Raw genomic sequence first — 24,285 nt, forward strand, 5'->3', positions numbered from 1 at the left:
TTTTTTAACAAGTAAAAGCAGACCTAAATGTGAGACAGCCTAAAGGCAAAGCTATTGTCACAGCCCTTTTATTCCATGAACTATTTCTTCAGCCTTCTCTGCAATGCTGTAGCTGCTTCTCCTTGTGGGAGAGGAGGTGTAAACACCTTTGATAGACTCTCTGGTGGCCACCACTTCTGGTTTTACTAATTCAGGTGGGAGACTGGCATGTTTCTGATGCTGATTTTCACTTGATCTCCTAGGGCAGTAGGTTTTTTTAATTAGCTTTCTGTACTCAGAGAGCTTCTCCGGTGGCTCAGTGGTAAAGAATCTGCCTATCAATATAGGAGATGCCAGAGATGTTGGTTTGATCCCTGGGTTGGGAACATCCCCTGGAGAAGAGCATTGCAACCCACTCCAGTATTCTTGCCTGGAAAATCCCATGGACAGAGGAGCCTGGTGGGCTACAGTCCTTGGGGTGGCAGAGTCAGACACAACTGAATGACTGAGCTCGACAAAAACAACCCAGAGTGTGCTCATGAAGGGCTTTAGAGATGACCTAAAATCCTTGATATCACCTGTAAAATATTACGTTCATGAGCATATGTACATTTTTCTAAGGATAAGCTCTCTAGTGTTTATCATATTATTCTAAGTTTTCATGACTCTTGAGCGACCGTGAGCCACTGTCCTAGCGGAAAATGTCTTTCTCGCTTGTCTGATAGCTTTTGTAGACACAATGCAGTCACACCTACTACTGGTGGTCCCCAAATTTGGCAGCTTCAAAAAAGAAAACAAAAACGTCTCATCTCACAGTTTGCAGGGTTCAGGAATGTGGGAGTGGCTTAGCCGAGTGATTCTGTTTCATGGTCTTTCAGGAGGCTCCAGGCGGCTGTCAGTTTGGGCTTTAGTCGTCTGCAGATTTGGTGCCGTGGTCTTCCACGCCAAGAACCACGCACATCTCGCCAGCCCTCAGTTCTCTGCTGGCTGTAAGCTAGAGATCTCAGTTCTCACACAGTGATGTGGAGCTCTCTGTACGCTGCTGGGTGTCTTCAAACATGGCAACTAGCTTTCCCTGGAGCAAGTGATCTATCTGAGCGGAAAAGAAAAAGGGTCCCAAATGGAAGCCATGGTACTATAAGCTGATCTTAGAAGTGACATATATTCCCTTCTGCTGTATTCTTTTAGACACACAGCCCAGCTCTGCTGTACATGGGTGGTACCACACAAGGCAAGGGTTCCTGGGGGCCACCCTGATTTAACAGGATATTACCATATTCTCTGTTAAACACAAACTCAAGGGCACAACAGCAATATAAACTTTCTCAAATACATATGGTAACAGAAAGACAAGACCCACTAGGGAGCCTTTATCTGTATAAATTCCAGATTCCCAAAGGATCATAACTACCCAATTATTAAGGTACACAAGATAGTAAGTATATTAACTCATTTATAAAACAAATGCAAGGAATCCAGCATAAGGAAATTAAGTTATAGACATAATTTTTTTAAGCTGGTCTTTAATTTAACATCCTCATAACTTAAAAACAGAGGTAATAAAACCAGCTTCCTTTGCCAGTTATTAGGTCATAGAGTAGTTCAAACAGGTCCAAATGTCAATATACTTAAGTAGGATTATTTTTTCTACTTGAAGTTACAATAGGCATTTATAGAAAAATACTTCCTGTTGTTTATACTTTAGCAAAATCCAAATTTCTTTTAAAATTAGAAGTGTTCTTGAATAGTTTACAAATGTATCTTCATGGCTAAGGGATGCATGTATGTGTGTGCGTGTGTGCTTTTGTACATAGGTACACAATCAAAATATGCAGATTTATTTGGGGATTTTCTAGAAAAAAGCTTTTCAAATATAGTTTGAGAATTTGGGTATCTTGAAATAAGACCAGTTCATCTGTTATTTGAGAACTGAAATGTTTAATTCAGAGCACACAACAATTTAGTTCTCAAATAATAAATAAGTGTACCTACCTTTGAAGTCAGAAGTATTTGAAATATAACTTCTTTCCTTTTGGCAAGCATGTCAACTTATTTAATGATTAATCCTATGCAACATTGCTTCCTTTAGGAAGGTTAAGTAGATAAAGCAATATATTTGAGAAGGACCTGTTTTGCCCAGGGGGTAATTTCTGAAGGATATTTATATGTAAATAGGGATTCAAAGAAGATTTCATCTTTGGTTTTCTTCACGGGGAGCTGATGACGAGCGTGTGAGGTACCACCTGGCTTGGGGGTAGCATGTGGAAGAGAATTCTATAACCCATTAGGCAAAAACATTTTTCTCCTTTTAAACAAAGCCCTTTATGTATATATCTGAGAATGCATATACCTCACAGCTCTGAATGCTGGGCTTAATTACTGTGATAATTTTATCTTTCTCTGCTATTAAAATTTGTAAGTTATTAATGCTTCTTTTAATACACACACACGCGTGTGCATGCACGCACATACATTTTCATCAGTTACTGAATCATAACCCATAACTGTCTCTGTCTTTATGAAAAGTGTGGTAGATGGATGATGAGATGATTTTTTTTAGGACCTTTCCACAAAAATCAGGAAGATGCTCTGGAGATGGGTTTTTAGAGAGCATCATCTTTAATTTGCACGTACCTTAATTTTTAGTTTGAAGAGTTTGGGCTGCTTCCCTTACCAAATGCTATTAGATGAACAAGTCCGAGGAGGTCAGCATGTCTTTGATATCTCCTTCAAAGATGTAGTCAAGTCTCAGTTATTCAGAATCAGCCAGAACATCCTAAATGTAATTGACCTCTTTCCGATCTCAAGAGCTGAAACATAGCCAAGTATTAAATTCATCATAAATATCTGGCATAGTATCACTTTGTTCATATACCAAGACTTGGCTTAGACTTGACTCTAACTGGTTGGGAAACCCAACTAAAGGAAGTACAAACAATGGGATATTTAGCTGTCTTTAACGAGATCCTCCTAGGAGTAATGTCAGGGCACATCATCTGTATTTGTTTTCCTTTATAAAATTAAATATCAAATTACTTTAAAAAGTATTTTTCTGAAAAGCCTATTGCTTAATTGGCTATGGTTGCCTTTCATTAAATAAACTTTTTGCACACTTCATCTTCAGAAGTGTTAAATACATAGGGGTTAAAACAGAAGTGATTCTAGAGCTGCCCTCATTAAAATGCTCAGACCACTGAGAAAAGAACATTATGCCCAAATCTAGCCCTTCAGCTTATGGAAGGAAATGATCTCTCTGGTAAAATGTAGCAAGAAACCAACATCCTGCCAGCCTCTGTGAGAGGTGGTTACATTAATAGCATTTTTAATTCAAAAATTCTATATTGAAAGGTCATTATTATTTCTTTATTTTTATGTTATTTTCTCTTAAAAATGAGCATGTTCAGTCTGTTTGATCCCTTTAGGAGGGGAACTTACTCATCATTTAGAAAATCCAAGCATATGTTATCTGTGTTTGTGGTTAAAATCTTAGTGCTTTGAAAACGGCTTTATGTTAGTTCCTAAGCACAGTTGTATTTTACGACTGTTGTACCATATTTTGTTAAGACTTCTCTTTTTGCTTGTTAAACTTTAATTTGATCCGCCTTTCCCCAGCACCTAATGGTAATGGAATTTTATCTTACGTTGTGTATTAAACTCAAGATAGCAGAGACATGAATATTAGAGAACGGACGCTAAAAGGAAAGTGACTGGGTTTTTCTGTGTGAAAAACTAAGATGTATTAGATAGGTTTGATAGTCTTTCCCGATTAGCTTTGTTTTGTTCTCACCGCTCCCTCCCTCCCTCCCTCCCTCCTCCGCTGGCATTGGTTGAGGACATCTCTTCAGTTTTGAGAGTCTCGCAGGTCAGGTGTTTATGTTGTGAGAGTTCATGGAGCCAGGTCCTAGCTGCAGGACTGTGGTTTCCCAGCGCTCCCAGGCAGATGGTGCCACGCCTGCACGCTCTGCCTTCCTCCACATGTGGCCTCTGGTCCAAGGTGGCGGCTGGATCTCGGCCGCCCCGGAGGAACCCACTAGCTCAGGGCCCTGTAGCTCACAGGCGTCTGCTGCAGTTTCATTCACAACACCCCTCTTCTCCTTCCGACCTTGATGTTGACTGGGCTAAATCTCTCCGAAACCTGGACACACCATAATGGCAAAGTTGACACTTCTAACTCTAACCTTTTTGTTTTTCTTCTTCTTCTTTTTTTTTTTTTTTTTTACTTCTAAAAATGCTGCACAGTTTTCTTAATGTTTTTCCTCTTGGAAAAAAAAGTAGTTTGAAAATCAGGCCAGGATTTGGGCTCCCTCAGCGTATCCTGAACATCTGATCCAATGCCTTTTTTCTGTTTGTTTTCCAGTCAGTTTGCTCCCAGGAAAACCTCTTTGTGGAAAACAGGTAAAATGAAATTTGCTTTTTCATCTCTTTAAAGGAACAGAGTCTGTCATCTGTGTCTTGTTTATTCATATATATATGCCATATATAAGTGTGTGCTTGAATATATGTATAAATAAATACATATATCTATGCGTGCACACATATATATGCTCACATATATGTTATTTAGCATATCCAGAAGCTATTTAATTTGGGACAAAAGTTCTCTCGGTTATTTCCAAACATAGCTTTCAACAGTTTCCTTATTTAAAGTCTCAACTTCTGGTCCTAACAAAGATATAATTCTGTTACCTTCCCCAGGTGTTAAAAAGTATAAATGTTGAGGCAGGAACTTGCAGTTTCATTGGCTTATTGAATAGGCTGCTAAAATCACTTGTGTATATGGTGTTATCAGCCACTTTTTGTGCCCCGTCATTGTGTGTAGCTACACAGATAATAATTTGAATAATATTGTTTTATGTTTCTCATTCTAAGTAATCTACTGGTTTTCATAAAAGGCCTAACTTGGAAAACTTATCTAAACCGATCTAGTTTGTAGAGTATACCTGGCTGGGTGTTAGTAGGGGAAGGGATGGTTATGACATGAATGAGTTAAAACATTTATACAAAGTCTTGTGTATAAGAGCAGAGGTTTTCAAATTTAGCACGTACCTTTTAAAAATAGTTCTAAACTGATATAGATATTAAAATGCTCCATTGATTTAATTGCATATTTTCAAGGGGAATTAAGGAATTCCACATTAGCTGTGCTGATCACATTAAAATACACCACAATGGGCAATTTGGATTGGAAATATGGTTTCCATTTAAAAAGAGGTAGTTAATTTCATTTCAGGTGTTGGCGTAATAGGCACCCCTATAAAATTGATTAAAATGGAGGCTATTTGGTTAAATTCCTGTACTTAGAAAACTTGAACATTAGAGAGGATTAAAAAATGCCATCATTCATATTAGCAGTTAGAAATCTTCAAGTAACTACCCTCAATTGAACAACCTCTTGTAGAAAAAGGGATGAGAGTATGAGCAAGTCTTTACAAGACACCTAAAAACATCCTCAAAAATCCATACAGATTTCAACAAATATTCTGTATTTACAGTAAGTTAAGAACCCCTGAGTTTTAACATCTTAGGTATGATTCTGAGGCCAAAATTCTCTGTCCTTGCCAGAAGATGAAATTAGCATTTAGAATTCCATTTAATAGGACGCTCGTTCCCTAGTCTTCTGGCCAATCATTTTCCCTGCTTACTCCCTAATCTTAGTCATTTATTTGTGTTTTGTATAAAAAGACTGCTAGTGCACTTGTGTTCCTAATATTCCAATTGGAGTATATTCATATAATTGGTCACTAATACTCATTGCATATGTTAAGAAGTCTTGACAGTCCCCAGAAGCAAAAATCTGAGTAGATTCTCTACAAAAATAAATATATTTCTTGGGTACCTGCCTTTGAAAGGTCATATTTCACTATGCCCCAAAAATACAGAATAATTTTAATATTATCCAAAGAGAAAAATCACAGGTGATACATTCAGTTACTTAAATATCTCTCATATCTGTGTCAGTTTCTTTGATTCTCCTCTCCTCTCCCATTCCCTCGGTCTTTTCTTCCCTTCTTTCCCCCTTGTCTAGCATCAGTGCCTTAATCTGAGGGTACAGACAAATCAGGATGCCATTCATTTACGAGGGCAAAGTTCAACATCAGGCAAATAAACCATAGCATATGGGGTAGATCTGCAAGACAGGTGTGCTGTAGTGGGTTCACATCCCTTTGACCTAGGGCGTTTAGTACCCTTAGATTTCATATCATAAAAATCATGTTTTTCATTTCCAGTAGGCTCTTGGAAGACAGTAACATATGCAGTGAGACCTATAAGAAAAGACAGCTCTTTCGGTTGGTATGGTTTCCTTTTTTAAAACTGTGTTTTCAGATTATGTGCCAGAATCTATGTTAACTATAAGTGTATTAGTGTAAACTATTTCTGTTCATGAAAGAAAATACGTTTGGTTATTTCTTTGTAAAGCTTGTTACCGAGCTAGCGTTGAAGCTTTATTAGGGCCTATACAACACAGGACCGGCAAACCACGGTTTGGTCTGCAGTCTTTTAGGGTTCTTCCTCTGATTCTCTGGGTTTTTCTCCAGGGCTGACTTTGGGAACACGCCGACTTCACATTCCCAAATCAACTTTGCTAAATTACACTGAATTAATATTTCTCTGGCAGGTTGCAATTGTGTATATGTTCCCAATACTGGAATACAAATCCATGATAACTCTATTTGAGTAGTTGATTTTTAGCCACTACTATCCATCATAATATTTCAAACAACATTTTTTCAAGCACAGATTTTATTTCTAAAGAAAGATATGGGATTGTCTCCAATTATAATGAATTACATAAAATCTAGATCTGTGTGGGGTAAGGGAAATGTGTGTATTTATAATAAATACACATATATATAGTTTCATATATAATATACATATAATTATATAAACATATATATATAAAGTTTTATACAAGGCTAGAGAGTGCCAGGGAACTAAAGGGTCTATAGCCATTCTCTCATCACTTTATTAAATGTATCTCTAGCATCCATTGTAGGGCAGTGGATATACTGTGTTATATATGTGTGTGTGTATATTGAATACCTCGCACATATATTTAATATGCTAGTGTTTTCATGACTATTAGGATTCATCTCTATTGTAGGAAAGGCAAAACAAACCAAACAATAAAAGTTATTGACCACTTAGAAGGAAGAAGATACCAAAAAAAGAAAAAAAGTAAATGGATTCTGGGCTTTGAACGTATCTTTTTTCTATAAATCTGAGCTTATGACCCCAACATCAAAAAATTTCATTTCTTCTCTTTACACTCTGGCAGAAACAAAAAACAAGATCTATTTTTTTTTAAGCTTTTACTTTTCTAGGTTGAACCACATTTCTAACACCTTCCTCTTGTATCATTAGACAGTTTATTTTCATACTTGAAGATTAAGAAAATAGCCTTGAATTTTTTTCCCTTGAAAGCCCAGGAAAATACTATGATTTACCAGTGCTCATGCAGTCACACACCATGGCTTGGTTTGTTGAGACCAGTAGAGATAAAATTCTTGACCCCTAGAGGCATTTAGTTTTGGGGCTTCCCTTGCGGTTCAGCTGGTAAGGAATCTGCCTGCAATGCGGGAGACCTGGGTTCGATCCCTGGGTTGGGAAGATCCCCTGGAGAAGGGAAAGGCTACCCACTCCAGTATTCTGGCCTGGAGAATCCCATGGACAGTACATGGGGTTGCAAAGATAGCCCCAAATCTGGGTCCCTAGCCGGAACTACCTTCTACTAAGGTCAACCATCACAAACATAGATGCTGTAACCCACCAAAATTACCAAGCACAGACTCAGGAATGTGACTTAGTGCAAAGCAATCCACACGCTGATAAAAGTAATTCAAAGTCTACATCATACCTAACTTTGTTAAAAAAAAAAAAAAGCCATGTTCAGACATGAAGGAAAATGAAAATTATCAATTACATTGCTCAGCACAGAAGCAGAACTGAGAGTACCTGCTCTTTGACTACTCTGGGGTCAAATTCTATACAGTTACATACAAGAGGGCCAGTGCCTTTTGATGACCAGATAACGCATTATCATCATCTTCCTGATTCCCAGTTAGAAGGGAATCAGGACTGGGCTTAGGAGTGATGGGAAAGCACTTTCGGAGGTAATCCCTATGATCCCACACCCAAGTAGATAGGCAGTTCAACTCTGGACCTTACGCTGCCAGTATTAAAGTGAATGATGGATAGAGCAGTAAAAACAGATAATTTCTGGGTATCAGTATCTAGAGACCATAAATTAAATGCATCATTTTAAATCTCATTAATGCTAACTCTCTAAAGCAAAATCTTAAATTCTGTTTTTAAAATGAATGTACAGATCTTGACTTGGGTTGTGGATCTGAGCCAGTGGCGTGAAGGTAGAAGTTAAGGAAATCTTAGGTTGCCTTATTGGCCAGGGGATGAAATGAGTCTTAGAAGAGCTACCCAGTGTTTTCAAAACATGCCAGAATGCTCTGAGGAATGGTGGCCAACACCTCCTTTGCAGAGAAAGTCTCAGCCATACTGACATTTAGAGGAAGTCTGAATTCCTCCCCTGGAGGTGAAGAGTTGATGTGGAGAGGATTGAAGCAGAATTAGTGATGATCACCCCTGTATGGAGAGTTGCCTTCTGACACATCCTGTATGCTAAGGACCACCCCAGATCTCTTCCTATAATAAATATTCCATGTTAGCAACAAGTGAGGTTATTGTCACATCCCTGGTACCTTCACTGTTGCTAAATAATACTTCAGTTGGGCTTTGTCAAGCGTGGGTCAAATTAATCAGAATTATATGACCAAAGATTGAAGCTGAATTTGGAGACGGAAAGGGAAATAATCAGATTTTCTCTACTCAGGCTCCTCTGGGCTGCTTGAATTTGCTAGGTGTTTAGGAGGTACTGAACACAGAGAGGATGTTTGTAAGAAAACATTGGGAGAAGAGAGCAGGGCACTGAGTGCTTTTTGTTTTGTGAGTTTTCTGTTACATTTCCTCCCTTCACTGTGCAAAATCTAATGACAAACTAGCTGTTTCATTTTTATTATCTCTTGGATTCATTGACCTTCTTAAGTTTTCACGAAATGAAAGAAAAAAGTTAAGGCAAAATCTGAAATTTTCTGTACGCCTTCTGTGCAATGTGGCAGGTGAGAGTTTCAGTCAGATCTGTGTACTTTTAGCATCTGAACAGTCTATGATTGTCTTTAGAAGAATATTAATAAAGCTACTGTTCACATCTTAGAGGTTTGGATGAAGATTTACATCATATCACACAGAGATATGAAATTAGCAGTTATATATATTGCCCATGGTTTTTGTCCTCTTTACTTATGAGTCCATGAGACTCTTAGAATATTTTGATGATCCATAATTTCCAACTGCAGAAAAGGCTTTGAAAATGGTAACCAAGTTATTCTTTAAGCAACTGGAAACCAATGAAAATGCAAATTTCATCAACTTCCTCTGTAAAATACATGCAGTTTTTGCACACTGCTTAGAAAGGCTCTCAAGTCTTCAAAATTGACTTCTGGCTATTGGATCTCTTCCAGTAAATTCAGTCTTTTTCTATTTGAATTTTGAACGAATGTGTCATTTCACCTACGGAGCGATTTTGTTGTTTCCATTGCTCTCTTTGGAAAGTTTCATGTCAGTGTAGTGTTGGCACTGTTGTTGTTATTATCACAAGTTTTTCTACGTGAAAGGGATAAAGGGCTCTTTCCTCTGCCCATGAAGGTTACACTCACCGGGCAGAATTCTCACCATAGGTTAACAGAGGAATTCCTGTGATTTCTGTGCCATCTGCCAAAAGCCTTAATACATTCAGATCTATATCTCTCATGAAGTTTGAGATTAAATTAGTAAATGGCTTCTTTGGAACTGTGTGGTCCATTTTCCTGTGGTCCAATTACTTAATGCTAAAAAGAAAGACAGAACTCTTTTTCAGTGGGAGTTGCTTTTAGGTTCATTCAGCATCATAATTGCTCTCAAACATCGATTCACTTTTGATCTGGGTCCAGAGAATGTACCCCCCTCTCTCCTCTGCGTGGGAGAACTTACCAATTATATTTTGTTCCCTACTGTTCTCGTTGTTCCTTCACTGGCAGAGGGATTTTGTGACATTTCTCAGTTTGGTTTTTCTGTGTGTAACATGAGCATTCTGTGTGTACATCAGTGAGGTGTCCGTGGTGTCCCTTGTGAGGCAGCCGGTGCCCTGGGAAGGGTTGACAAGAAGGGTCTTGCCTAGATGATTCTTACAAGGAAGGCCCGGCTCGGTGTCCATTCTGCTCACGGAATCTAACGTTGTCCCATGCATCTTTCCGGTGGCCGTGCTCCAGGGGCAACCGAGATGGCTCAGGGAGAACCTCGGGAAGCAGGCAGAGCAGCTCCGAGAACGAACTCAAGTGGTCTGACCACCAGCGGGCCTGGAGCAGCACAGACTCCGACAGCTCCAACCGCAATCTCAAGCCGGCCATGACCAAGACGGCGAGTTTCGGGGGCATCACGGTGCTGAGCAGGGCCGACAGCACGTCCAGTAGCAGAAGTACCGGGAAGCTGTCCAAAGCAGGTAGTTAGTACTGAATGGGTTTATGTGCCGCGATAGTTTCCGGCTTCCATCCCAGCTGTGTGGTAAGCGCACTCTCTGAGTTCCCTAAACTAAAGGTGATGTGCTGGGCTGTGCTTAGTCACTCAGTCGTGTCCGACTCTTTGTGATCCCATGGACTGTAGCCCTCCAGGCTCCTCTGTCCATGGGGATTTTCCAGGCAAGAATACTGGAGTGGGTTACCATGCCCTCCTCCAAGGGATTGTCCCAACCCAGGGATCGAACCCAGGTCTCCCACATTGCAGGTGGATTCTTTACTGTCTGAGCCAGAGGAGCCTATGATGATGAGGTGAATGTTATTAATCACTGGGATAAACCAAAAAGTCAGGAATTGCCACTGAAATAACCATACTGTTCCCACAAGTTGTGTGCCTGGGGTTCATGATTGAACCCAGTTCTTATCTTCAGTCTCCTTATCTATAAAGTGTAAGTGATAATAGAATGTTATTCTCACTCCCCTTGGTGAACTCTTGTAATTTTAAATTTGATCATTTATATAAAATCAGTTACTGAGGCAACTGCACAAGCCAAGTAGTTAACCAAGGTTAGCTATTTTTTTACATTTAATATTATGATTTATTCTTTAAAACTACATTGTCAGATAATTATAATATTAATTGTTTCAGTTCTTGCTCTGGTAAACTCTTAGTATGTGGTTCAGGCAGTAAAGAACCTGTCCCAAATTTCATTCTTGGGTTGGAATGATCCCCTGGAGGAGGAAATGGCAACCCACTCCAGGATTCTTGCATGGGAAATCCCATGGACAGACAGCCTGGTGGGCTACAGTCCATGGGGCTGCAAAGAGTCAGACATGACTGAGCAACTAACACTTCACACTTTACATAGTATGATTCGGGGTAAGTTACTGAACTTATTTGTTTCCTCATTTGAGAAATAGGTCTAATCATAGTACCTAATTGCAAGTTATTGCAAAGACTAAGAATTAATATACACAAAGAAATTCCAATCATGCTAGCAAGTTATAAGCCTTCAATAAACACTAATTCTTGCTTATTTTTATTATTTCTTTTTAATGTTTTGCAGTTAAGGAAAAAGAACCTCAGAAAGTTTTCATTTCCAAGTAGCTGGGTACATGTATCTCTTTAACCTTTTCCTTTTTATTTTCTTACAAATGAACAGTGATCTTCTGACATAGTTGGTTCAGGTTTGCATGAACAGTCTTTGAGACATGCAAAATGATGAAAAATCTAGGAGAACCATTAACCTGAAACAACTTAACACTGATGGCTGCATAACACCATGGGATTCATACCAGCCTATGAAATATCCCTCATGGTTTGCCCTTTCTAGCTCTTCTGTCTCACAAGTATCCCTCACCATCATTTTCAAATTATTTTCAAATGGCCACAATCAAAATCTTGAAAAAAATCCCCGGAAGCTGACTGAGTGACCGTTCAGTAGCCCTCCATGAACTTGAAGTTTGTGATGTTAGCATGGAATTGTTTTCCTTTGGTTTTGATTTTGCCTTGGAAGTTTGGAGGCCCTGACTCCCAGCTAGGGTTGAGAGTTGTGGTCCAGTGATACGTCTGGAGGTCAGGGTACATGGCTCCCGGATTCCTAGCCTGGGTGTGGAGAGTGGGAGGCCAGGACCCCAGGGGAATGGTGAATGGGCAACACCAACCAGAGGTTAAAAAACATGCTATTCTCTGCTGTGAATACAGTCCCAACCAAGCTTCTCACAACTGCTCAGAGACTCTTTGTGAAATCTCGGCTCATTATGCTAATGGATTAACATAATTATGTTGTTGACAAGTGCTTCCTAAGAAATTATCTTGTGTTTTCCTATATAGGCAGAAAATTAATAGCATTTAGTCTCAGCCACTACTTTATATATACATACACACATACACACACATCCTGCTTCTTGGAAAGAATCAGGTGGGCCTGCACTGCCTTTTGACATTTTTATTCACCATTTGGTGAATTCTTGGTTTCTTCCTGTAATTAATTGCTCTTATACCCCACTACTGCAGCAACTGGAGTCAAGAAAATCCACCGTGGTGCACTTGCGCTCTTGTAAACTAAGAAAGGTTAAATAGTTTTAAATCTCCTTCAAACGCAGAAACCAAGTACCTTAAATGGTGCACTTAAAAATTCCAGCACACCCAAAGAGCACTTAAGATTTTCAAATTAATCGTTCTTCTCCACACACCAACCACCAGTCATCTCCAAAGCAGAGCTCTTTGGAAACATTTAAAGCACTTCAAGAATGCTAAAATGCCGTGTTCTTTGAAGAATGATTAGAAGCTGTAAGTGCTTCAGACATTTTTTTTTTTTCTTTTCATCTAAGCATCTCCATTTGAAAGCCTGTCAAGGTATAGGAGTGGCAAGAAAAAAAAATTACAGGAGATCAAGATAGGATGTCAAAACAAACTTACAATCTCCCAAGATGGTTTTATGAAGCAAAGCTGTCAGTTTTGCTGTCATGGAGCTTCAGAATCATACCAGGTTTCCAGTTTTGTTTTTGTGTTTTTTTGTTTGTTTTTTTTTTTACTTTATTGTTCACAGTGGAATGGCAAGCTCTTTTGACCTTTTCGAAACTCAGTCTGGAGACATTTAAGTTCTCCTGCTCTCTCTCTAATTACATAGGTTCTAGCTTCAAATAGGTAATAATGAGATGCTTTCCAGATGGGAAACACATTTTCCTACATTTTGGGAAAAGCATGTTACTGAAGTCAAAACATGCAAGCACATCCTCTTGAGATCTTGGCTGCATTTCCCCTCTTGTACCCTCTGCCCTGCGCATGGCCACGGTCAGTTACCAGGGGCCCAGCGATGGTCTGTGGAGACAGCCGATTCCAGCACAGCCTCACAGGGAAGAGGACTTGAATGTCTGCAGCCCCATTCTCCCTTGGTACTGGCAACGGGGTTCAGAATTAAGAATACCATGTCATCTGTCTCTTTCCACGCTGGCCACACCATGTGGTGTGTTTTTATTTTTTGGTTGGTTGTTTGGGGGGATTTTTATTTTATATTGGGGTATAGTTTACTTGAAATGTTATGTAGTTTCAGGTGTTTAATTAAAGTGGTTTAATTATACATACACACATATCCTTTCTTTTTCAGACTCTTTTCCCACATAGATTATTACAGAGTGCTGAGTAGAATTCCCTGTGCTGTACAGTCGGTCTTCATCGGTTATCTATTTTTACATAGTAGTGTGCATCTGTTAATCCCAGCCTCCTCATTTATCACCATCCCCTTTTCCCCCTTTGGGGGCCATAAGTTTGTTTTCAAAGCCTGTAAGTCTGTTTCTGTTCTATAAATAAGTTCATCTGTATCATTGTTTAAGAGTCCACGTATAAGTGACATCATAGGATACTTGCCTTTCTGGCTTATTTCACTAGGTCCATCCATGTCGTTACAAAATGACTTTATTTCCTTCTCTTTTGTAGCTGAGTAATATTCCATTGTAAATGAACCACATCTTCTTTACCCATTCATCCACTGATGGACATTTAGGCTGCATCCATGTCTTGGCTACTGCAGACAGTGCTGCTGTGGACATGGGGTTGAGACATAAGTGGGTAGCCTCTGTTTCTCTCCGCACCGGCCACACCATGTTGTTTGATTACATCCGTCCCTCTTGATGTCAGAGCAGGGCTTCTCGACTTTAGCTGCATCAAGGTCACAGGAGAACTTTGTTCAAGCACAGATGGCTTGTCTATAAACCAAGCTTGAGAAAGAGCTGCCCTGGAAAAGTAAGACTGCCTTCTGCTTGGTTTTCACAAAATCGACATGACCTGGCATCGTGTGTTCTGGTTGAAAGGGTATCCTTGTTGTTGTCATCTTGCTGGTCTGTGCCCCGGGATATCTCTGGAGCCAATGCAAGACATGTCATCTTTCCATCACTTCCTTTTCTTTGTATTAATGTTCATCACTCTGCTAATGCATCCTGGATATTCTTTCCCTTGTTATTTCAGAAGTTTTAGTTCAGAGTTCCACTAAACTCTGATCCCTGGTTTTGGAGACATTTTCCTGGATTCAGGAGGAAAAAAAAAATTCTTTTTCCTGTTCAGGGTCCCTGTAAAAGAAAAATGGTCCCTGATGAGTTAAACAGGCAAGAAAGACTTTACCCATAACTAATCCAGTGAAGTCAAGACTCTTGGAGTAGCAGAGAGAAACTAAACTCAGCCCTGCAGAAACAAAGACAGGAGAGTCTGTAAGTGCGCTAGAGAAAGATGCTAGGGGAGCTTACATAAGTGATGGGTCAATTTAATTAGACCCCTTGTGTTTACTGATTGGTGCAGAGACTAGCAGAGAAAGGCGCCATTTTTTCTTGAGGATTATACTTCAAAGGCATGGCTCCCACATCCTTAAGAAAGACCTTTCCTGATTGAAAACCTGGTAAGAGGCTGGGAGAAGATTTGCATCTTAAAGGCACAGAGATGCTCTATGGAAAGGGAGGAAGGAGGCTACAATCAGGAAGAAATCTGTCTGAAGTGTGATAAACCGAGGGGAGCTTCAAGGGCCTCGTCCTCGTCTCTACTCGTCCTTTAGTCTGGTGACTTGTATTTTACAAAAGAAGACATTGAGATATTAAAAAAAGAAGTCACTTCTGGAGGAAAATACAAGGAATTCTGGAAGAGCCAGAGCTAAAACTCCCTCCCTGGGGAATGAATGGCGCACTCCCTTCTCCAAGGGCGTCTGCCCCGACCCTTCCCTTTCTGCTCCAGCCCTCCCCTGGATTTCCTTTTGTCTGCCTTGTTGTCTCTTCCCCAGTCTCTTTCCATGTTTCCGTTTTCCTGTCTCCCTCTTGAATGTTCACCTACGACTGTCACCCTGGTATCTTCTCTCCTCACCTCCCACCAGCTGCCCCTCTGGGTCCAACTTCCGACTTCTGAGCAACCCATTATGAGTAGTATTGAATTTCTGGGCAGTATCTCCTAGAACTTGACTCAAGCCTAGTGAGGGCCCTGGTCCCACTGGTTCTTGCTGGAATGACCCTAGTGTAAACATGTGACCTGTAGGCTTCAAGTGTGGTCCCTGGAATTGTGTTGCCTCTGTTTGAACTCAGACTTCTCCACTGCACTTGGGAAATTTACCTAGCATCTCTGAGGATCAGCTCTCATGTGCAAAGCAGCGTTGCTGTGCAAAGTAGATGAGAGAATTCATGTGGTGCTTGGCCACGCTGACATGCTGCTTAAATATTTGCTGTTGCTATCACTAAGTCCCTGAAAAAAGAAAACACAAACCCCTCTCAGTGCCCAAAGTAGTAAAGTTCTCAAATATTAGTTTTTTATAAAACTGTGATCACTTCTACTCCTGTGCCTTTTATCACTATTGGTAGCATCCATTTTTAATCAAGAATTGCCATTAATTCTGGCTATATGTAGAATATTGCTTTACCTGATTCTAGATGACTGATGTTCAGAAACTGTTCAAAGCTGGTTAGACACCAGCCAGGCTGCACGATCATGGCTGAGCCATCCCTTCAAAGAATCTCGCTGGTTCCATCTTTGCAAGTGTTGAGAGTTTAAGCTGAATTTACTTTTCCTTCTCTTTCTTTTAACCTGTGGGCCCTATATTTACCTTGTCTCATCATTGTTCCTCTTGAAGCTGCTGCTTTTCCTCAGCCAGTAGAAGGAAATGATATTGCCAATCAATGATCGATGGCCATCTTCCAAAAGCCAAGGTGAAATAATCTTTTGGATTTTATAGAGGCACATCCATTTATGTGTATCAGTCTCCAGCACCAACACAGCCCAGGCTGGCCCTAGAATCTTTCTTGGGCCCCAGTTTTTCTCACTGTCTAACCCATCAGTCCGGACGCAGGCTGAATCAATTGTGTGTGACCTTCAACGCCTGGAGGCGGAAAGTGTTGCTGTGTTATTACTGTTGTTGTTGACTCTTAAGCGTCAGACTTGGACTGTAGCCTCACATCGTAGACACAAGTCCACACACACACACACTACAGCTTGCAGTGAGCAGTGACTTCAGGATCAGGCATGTTGGCCACGTGTTCCCACAGCTTCTCTTACCATTCCCACGTTTCCCTTTAGATCCTTTATTTCTCTGCCCATATGTTTTTTAAACTGACTTTTATTGGAGTATATTACTTTACCATGTGTTCATTTCTACTGTACAGAAAAGAGAATATATCCCCTCTCTTTTGGATTTCCTTCCCATGTAGATCACTGAAGAGCATTGATTAGAGTTCCTTGTAGATTCTTAACTAGTTATCTGTTTCATACATAGTATCAATAGTGCACTTATGTCTGTCTGAGTCTTCCAATTCATCCCTCCCACTTTGTACCCATATATTATTCAGAACCATATCACCATTAATTAGATGGACCATCTTGAATTCACCTGAAACTTGATCATTCTGAATAATCAAAAAAGCATGGAAGAGCCCCACCGAGAACCCTGGTGTCGATCAGTACTAGGTTATGGTCAAATCCAGATCAGTCTGCCCAGATCACACCCCAGCTCTGTCATTATCTGGCTGTGTGAGTTGGCTTGAGTTAGCTGCCTTCTCTGTGCTTCCATTTCCTTCCCTGTGTGTGCAGTCATAGTCCTTCAAATTACAGGTTTTACTAAGATATCCACTCATACTACATACCCAGTAAATATCACTATCCTTCTAATTCAGGATAACTTGACTTTTACTTTTATATACTTTTAGGTGTCCCTTAAAAGAGTCAATGAGAAAATAATTTAATTACACTCCAACATTGATAATACTCTACTTTGAGGGACAAGAAATGATCTCTCTGAGAAGCAATGCGGCAACATAGTCATGACTATTTTCGCCCAATTCTGAATGTGTTCAATTCAGATAACTTAAGTTTAAGATTTTAAGCCACTCTACCATGTTTGATTCGAATTTGAAAATAAATTCACACCTTGTATTCAAAAATAAAAACAAAAATATCACCACACTCTCTAGTGGTCCCTTTTCTCTGCAATCACATTATATTCCTCTCACTTATTTTAAAAGTTCTCCAGTTTAAGGGCACATTTTAGAATCTTCAAAAAAATCTTAAATATTCTTTATATATGTATTAACCTTTAGTGACACAGAACAATGAATATTTAATAATATAAATCAATAGTGTAGGCTAATAGTTTTTAAAGTTTCTTATACTCTGTTCTTACAAGCTGTCATGTCACTCAATCCATTAGTTTGAATCCACAGATGTAGAAATTTGGCTTGGTGCAGTTTCTCTCTGAGGCTCTGGTTTAATATTCAGGGCCCCAAAACAACCACGGTCAAGGGCGCTGGAGCTGCCTGGCTCTGGTTGCTGGTGTCTCATGGACTTGGAATGTAGCTTTTCTTGTCCACACTGGAGGGAAAGGGAGATGATTAGCATTGAATTCCATCTCGGTGGCTTCTGCACACTGACCCAGTTACCTGCGTATTTGAAAAATCGTCAGTCCACAAATCCCCGCCATGCTTCTGCTCTTGCGTCATCTGAAGAATGATCAGTCATTATCATGATGACCAAGACCTCTTTGATTTACCTCTTAATCATATTAATAATGTGAATATGCAAGATCTGGTGCAGATCTTAAGTACTTCTGGATCTTAATTAAAAGGAATGAGCCAGTTCTACTCACATTTGAAGGGAAAGATCACTTCTGACTACAACCTTTTCAAAATTCAGCTTTATGGATGTTGAAGAACCAGTACTTTAGAACCATCTACATGACCATAGATTCCTCCTTAAACTGCAGTCCTTTTAACTTTTATGTATTTATTTATTTGGCTTCAGTGGACAGGAATTTGAGCAAAGTCTGGGAGACAGTAGAGGACAGAGGAGCCTGGCATGCTGTAGTCCATGGGGTTACAAAGAGTCAGACACCAGACAGGACTTAGTGACTGAATAACAACATTTATTTGGCTTCATCGGATCTTAGTTAACAGCATGTGGGATCTTCTTTGAGTCAGGAGAGATCTTTCACTGCAGTGTGTGGGCTCTCTTGTAGTGGTATGTGAGTTGATTTGCTGCACATCATGTGAGATCTCCGTTCCCCCAACAGGGATGGAACCCACGTCCCCTGCATTGCAAGGTGGATTCTTAAACCCTGGACGAGGGAAGTCCCCAGTCACTTTAGTGTCGTAACTCAAGCTCAGGGAGACCTTTCCACATCATTCTCTTCTCGAGGAGACAGGAATTTTCAGGCACTGAGTTCTGTACTTTATGGTACCGTTTACCAGCTCATCACCCTAGTGGTGTGTGAGGTGCCAGGAACTGAGCTGTCAGTCTTCATCTCTCTTTTCCTGGGAGTCTGATGCATCTGGTAAACATGTAACAAATATTTCAACAAAATGTGGGAGACGCATTAGTTAGTCTCATCCTGCAGCAGCCACCTGATTCTTTAGTGATGGACTGTTTCCAGTAAGCAGTGGTTTCTCTCCCCTTCTCCATGTGGGATGACTCATTGATCTATGTCTCTCTGGTAGGTTCCGAGTCCTCCAGCAGTGCAGGCTCCTCAGGATCGCTGTCACGCACATATCCGCCTCTCCAGAGCACTCCGCTGGTCTCGGGTGTGGCAGCCACTTCTCCTGGCTGTGTGACCTACCCAGAGAATGGGATGGGGGGCCAGGTTGCTCCCAGCAGCACCAGCTACATCCTCCTTCCACTCGAAGCTGCCACAGGCATCCCGCCCGGAAGCATCCTGCTTAATCCACACACAGGTTGGTTCATCACCTCTCTTTGACTGAGACACAAGATCAAAGGTCTGTTCTTGTGTCTGAGCTTTTGAATTTGCTAGTCAGTGGTCTGAGAATTCCTGGGGCCTAAATGGTGGTGGAGGTTCTTGTTTTAGGAAGAGCAGATCTATAGAAAGCTGGAATCTGTATCTCGGTATCGATATCAATATTGATGTGGAAATCAAAATACAGATACTAGAAATATACTTTTCTCTCTGGCCTCTCTTCCCTGGGCGTGGTCTCCCTCATGTATTCCTGGGAGCTAAGACCAGAAACTGTTGAGTGATAAACTGTGAGGTACTCATTGAAAATGGATATTTCTCAGGCTAAATCCATGGTTAGCTTGTTGTCGTTCAAAGTGTTTTCACATCCAAGATAATTTCAGGAGCTTGAGATCTCAACTGGACACACAGCAGATTCTTCACTACATAAACTGTCTTCTCATCTTACAACCCCACACAGATCCCACTGGGAAATAAGGAACAGCAGTGGCGAGAGAATACAGAGGACAGGATCTTCTTATGTATTTCAGGAATTTTAGGGTTAGGCTGGTTTTGGTGGGATTTGGAAAATTGCTCATTTCATGACCACTGTTTCTTTCATGATGAATGAGCATTGTTGTTGGCTTTTGTTGGGTTTTGTTTTTTATTTAAAATCGAAGTATAGTTCTATAGCATTATGTAAGTTACAGGTGCAAAATACAGTGCTTTACAAGGTCTAAAGTTTATACTCCATTTATAGTTATTGTAAAACACTGGCTATATTCCCCATGTTGTGCACTGTATCCTTGTGTTTTGTTTTATACCTAATAGTTTGTACATCTTAAATTGCTTTGTACTTATTTAATTTCTCTAGTGGTCAGTTAACTTGCACAATAACTTCAGAGGACCCAGAGCCCTGGGCAGATAGACTAATGAACGCCTGCTCTGTGAGGGATACTTCTCAACCTGGGGCAATTTTCCCATGCATCCAAGGCCGTTTGGCAATATCTGCAGATATTTTGATTACCATGACCTGGAGAGGAGGGGCTCCTACTGGCATCTAAGGAGAGAGACCAGAGATGCTACTGCTGCTGCTGCTGCTAAGTCGCTTCAGTCATGTCCAACTCTGTGGGACCCCATAGACAGCAGCCCACCAAGCTCCCCCATCCCTGGGATTCTCCAGGCAAGAACACTAGAGTGGGTTGCCATTTCCTTCTCCAGTGCATGAAAGTGAAAAGTGAAAGGGAAGTAACTCAGTCATGTTCAACTCTTAGCAACCCCGTGTACTATAGCCCACCAGGCTCCTCCATCCATGGGATTTTCCAGGCAAGAGTACTGGAGAGGGGTGCCATTGCCTTCTCCCAGAGATGCTACTGCACATCTCAAAATGCACAGGACAGCCCCTGACACCAGAAGATTATCCAGCCCCAAGATGTCAGTAGTGCCAGGGCTGGGAAACCCTTGGTAGGAAGGCTTGACGTCAGTAAGTCGTTTCTCTAGAAACCTTTGAAAGAGATGGAAAAATCTTTTGAATTTTCTCAATATATATCTGTGGTTTGGTTTAGATTATTCCAGAGTATTTCTTTGATGAACTAAATTTTTAAATGCAGTGCTGGTTAAGAGTCTCATAAAAGTGCTGTGACTCCATGTTTTCACATGTCTAGTAATTAGGAAATTCAAAGATGCGTGAGCACGATAGTAAAATACTTACTTGAATAATTGCGACATTTTCATGAAAGCATATGGCACATTCTCAAGGCACGGTGTGTGACTGAGACATTTTGAAAATGCCATAAGCTTGAGGGGAAAGAAGGCGTAATCTTTTTATTGAAAACCATTTGAAAGCTTTCAGATTAGATACTTGTAAGGAGGATATTAGATGGCTTGTATTTTATCTGGATCATTGTAAGCACTATAAAGGAAATGAAAAGAAAACCAGGATCATATCCATTACTCTGGGCACAGATCAAAGTGTGATCTGATGCCGTCAGCTTTAATTCTTTCACTTTTAATTGAGATAGGGAGGGTTTGTAAACAAGAGTATCCACTAAGCGTGGTTGTGAGTGGTATGTTTTAACCAGAATTGCAGAGTGTTTCCAAAAAGCTCAACAGAGTATTTTTTTAGGGGACAATGATTTGTAATGATAGAATGGATGTGCGTGTGTATGTGTATATTATCATCCGTAATCTTGTTTATAGAAAAGGGAAGAAAGTGCTTCCTGGTGCCAAGTCCCAATTTTTATACATTGGCATGAGTAATTTAGAGCTGTTATTGAAATATCTCCTTTGCAAATGAGTCCTAACTCATTAGAAAAGGATCTAATAACACTGTTGAACAGAGTCTCCATTCATGACACTCTCCCTAGACCAGGAGGAAAATAGTACTAAATTATTCTTGCCATGATGAGTGGTGAGATGTAAGGTAAGTTGTGATGTTTCTTTTTTGCCAGAATGTGTTTATATTTATCAATTAAAAATATGCACAAAATCCCCTCCTGGTCTAGTGGTTGGGACTTGGTGCTTTCACTGCCGCGGCCCCACATTGCATACCTGGCCAGGAAACTAAGATCCTGCAAGCTACGTGATACAGCCAGAAAAGGGGGGGGAAATGTGTACATATATAGATATATATGCGTCATATATCATATTTATGTGTGTATATGTATATTTCTAGTATGTTGTGTGTGAGTCTGTCTCAGGCTATTTATCTCTCCTTTTTTAATATTTCTCTTTGATACAGATCACTTTTAAAGTCTTTATTGAATGTTACAATATTGTTTCTGTGAGGCATGTGGGATCTGAGCTCCCCAGTCAGGGACTGAACCCACAATCCCTGCATTGGAAGGTGACATCTTAATCACTGGACTGTCAGGGAAGTCCCTATCTAATCTCTTACATGATGCTACTATTAAAACTGGAAAGTTGCCTCCTTTGGGCTGAAATTCATCTTTCTCTGGCATTGCTGCCCCCTCTTAGAATCCACACCTCTTACCCTTTCTTAACCCTTTCCTAACTACCTATCTGCTAATACGTGATAGGAACGCTTTGGTATTAGCAACCCAGAGCCTGTGACTCCTTCGCTTCTTGTGTGAATTGCTTCAGGGTCCATTTCTCAGTTACCAGCACATTCCTGAGCTTGTGGGGAGGAGCCACACTTGGTTATATTTTTTGCTTCCCTGGAGTGGATGATGAAGTAGCCTGAGGCACTGTGCTCAGACATAGGTCCTCAACAATTACATATTTTTGAAACAGTGTCTACTATGCATCATCCATGCTGATGTGGAGAGTAGAACAGTTTTTCATCCAGTGTCATATATCTGAAAATGTGCCTCATGTATAAAATGATGATGGATAAAATATCTGTCTTAAGCAGGAATAAGACAAGCAATGATTTGAAATTCTAAGGTGCCTGTCCATCATTTGTCTGCTAACTGAAACAAAAATGAGACTTCCTTTGTCGGCACAACGGACCGGGCTTTTACTTGACACTCAGTATTTGGCAACTGAAACCAACCCATCCATATACATTCTTGCAGTTCCCCAGATACAACCAGGATTTTTTTTACTTTGTCTGGCTTTAGACTCAGCTCCCACTTGGTCCATTTCTAATTCTGGACCTGCGTTAACTGTTGTTTCTTTGCTTGTGGGCATCTGGATGAAGGAATCAGAGGCTCTTTGCTCGAGAGTTATCTCTGGACCATGCCTTCATCCTTGCCAGGCAAGCCTGGGTCTGACTCTTGAGTTGCACCTTCCTCCAGCTGTCTTGGACTCAGTGTCCTTTGGGAAAATTCTAGCCGAAGGCTCATCTTTGGCAGTTTTCTGTCAACGTGGTGCTATTCAGAGATGTCAACAGGCATTGGCATCCCTTGCGCCCTTGTTAGTGTCTGTGTATGCTGTTTTGCCATTTTGCTCTGCTTTTGTCTGGCTAAAGTTTAGGAGCGTGAGACGCAAGAATACACCACCTGCAAGGACTTTGACTTTGAGCTGCCTTTGAGGGCTGGTTTGTTCCGAATGCTCCTCATGGGCTTCCATAATGCTCTGCTTTTTGTTTTTCACAGGACGTCTAGAACCAATTTATCTGAACTGCTCCTGCCTTGTGCTTGAATGCGCCATGAATATTTTGTGTGCTGTCTAAAAGCATGTCTTTGCAAGACCTGAAGTAATCTTTGCTTATCCATAACCATCAGCTTCTTTATCATTTGACGGCTCACTTTTTAAGAACTAGGAAGGAAAATATTTTTCCCATCATACCCTCCGTGTCTTTTTAAATAAATACCCTTCTGCCAGGTACATAGTAGCCATGCTTTAGTATGGGAAACCAAGAGCATATAATTACTTTCTTTTTAGTGTGAACTGCCCCTGGATTCATTTCCTTGTTACCAGCCCATGTGTAAGCCTTTCTGAGGAGAGGTCCTACTGAGTTTTTCGTTTTTGTTTTGAATCCCTGGATAACAGAGCCTTGGTCCCATGCAGGGGCTCAGTCATTATCTATTAGTAACATAATGTCGGCTGCACATTACACGTTGATGTGAAGAGCGGAGTCGTTTTTCACCTCAAGTCATGTATCTGAGAGCGGTGGATGCTCTGCAATCAAACCTTCTCTCTGCCCTGGCTCAGCTCACAGCCCAGGCTTACTGCTGTCACTACGCCCTCTTTCCCTGCCAACACCCGTGCCAGGCCTGCTGGGCACGCTTCTGCAATTCTGACATGAAAATCTCTGCTAAGTGGAATAGTCCTCAAGCTCGTGAGCCTTTCTCCTCTGGTTTTCAGCTGCTGTCATTCAAAGGAGTTGTCTGTACTTAGTCGTAATTACATCTGGATTGGTGAATAGGTAGAAAACGGGGAGGCCGTCAGAGCCTGACTTGAAACCCAAGAGTCACCTCCTGGCCCTCATAGGAAATTGTTTTTGGTCTCTTCCCTGGCATCTGTCCTGACTCTTTTCGTTTTCCTCGGTTCTCTCCATTGTTCCTTGGTGAGCATAAAAACCAACCTTTTCTACCACTTTCTCTTTCCAGAAGAGCCTGCCCCTCTCTCTACCCAAGTGAGTTCTTAGTACTTCC

General features: G+C 40.7%; 1 protein-coding gene across 23 annotated transcripts in view; it reads left to right on the top strand.

Moving 5' to 3' along the window:
• ARPP21 (cAMP regulated phosphoprotein 21) overlaps positions 1–24,285 on the top strand; it is a 163,831-nt gene that overhangs the window by 76,216 nt on the left and 63,330 nt on the right. For 8 of the 23 annotated variants that reach the window (XM_069561354.1, XM_069561364.1, XM_069561352.1 and 5 more), the window contains 4 exons: positions 4,337–4,374; positions 6,207–6,266; positions 10,299–10,531; positions 18,996–19,229. In XM_069561354.1, coding sequence (XP_069417455.1) covers positions 4,337–4,374; positions 6,207–6,266; positions 10,299–10,531; positions 18,996–19,229 — 565 coding nt within the window. The remainder of the gene's footprint in view (positions 1–4,336; positions 4,375–6,206; positions 6,267–10,298; positions 10,532–18,995; positions 19,230–24,285) is intronic. The other 15 variants (XM_069561367.1, XM_069561355.1, XM_069561365.1 and 12 more) reach the window with 7 other exon arrangements.

The sequence above is a fragment of the Ovis canadensis genome, chromosome 19 (assembly GCF_042477335.2).
Source record: "Ovis canadensis isolate MfBH-ARS-UI-01 breed Bighorn chromosome 19, ARS-UI_OviCan_v2, whole genome shotgun sequence".
Lineage (NCBI taxonomy): Eukaryota > Metazoa > Chordata > Mammalia > Artiodactyla > Bovidae > Ovis > Ovis canadensis.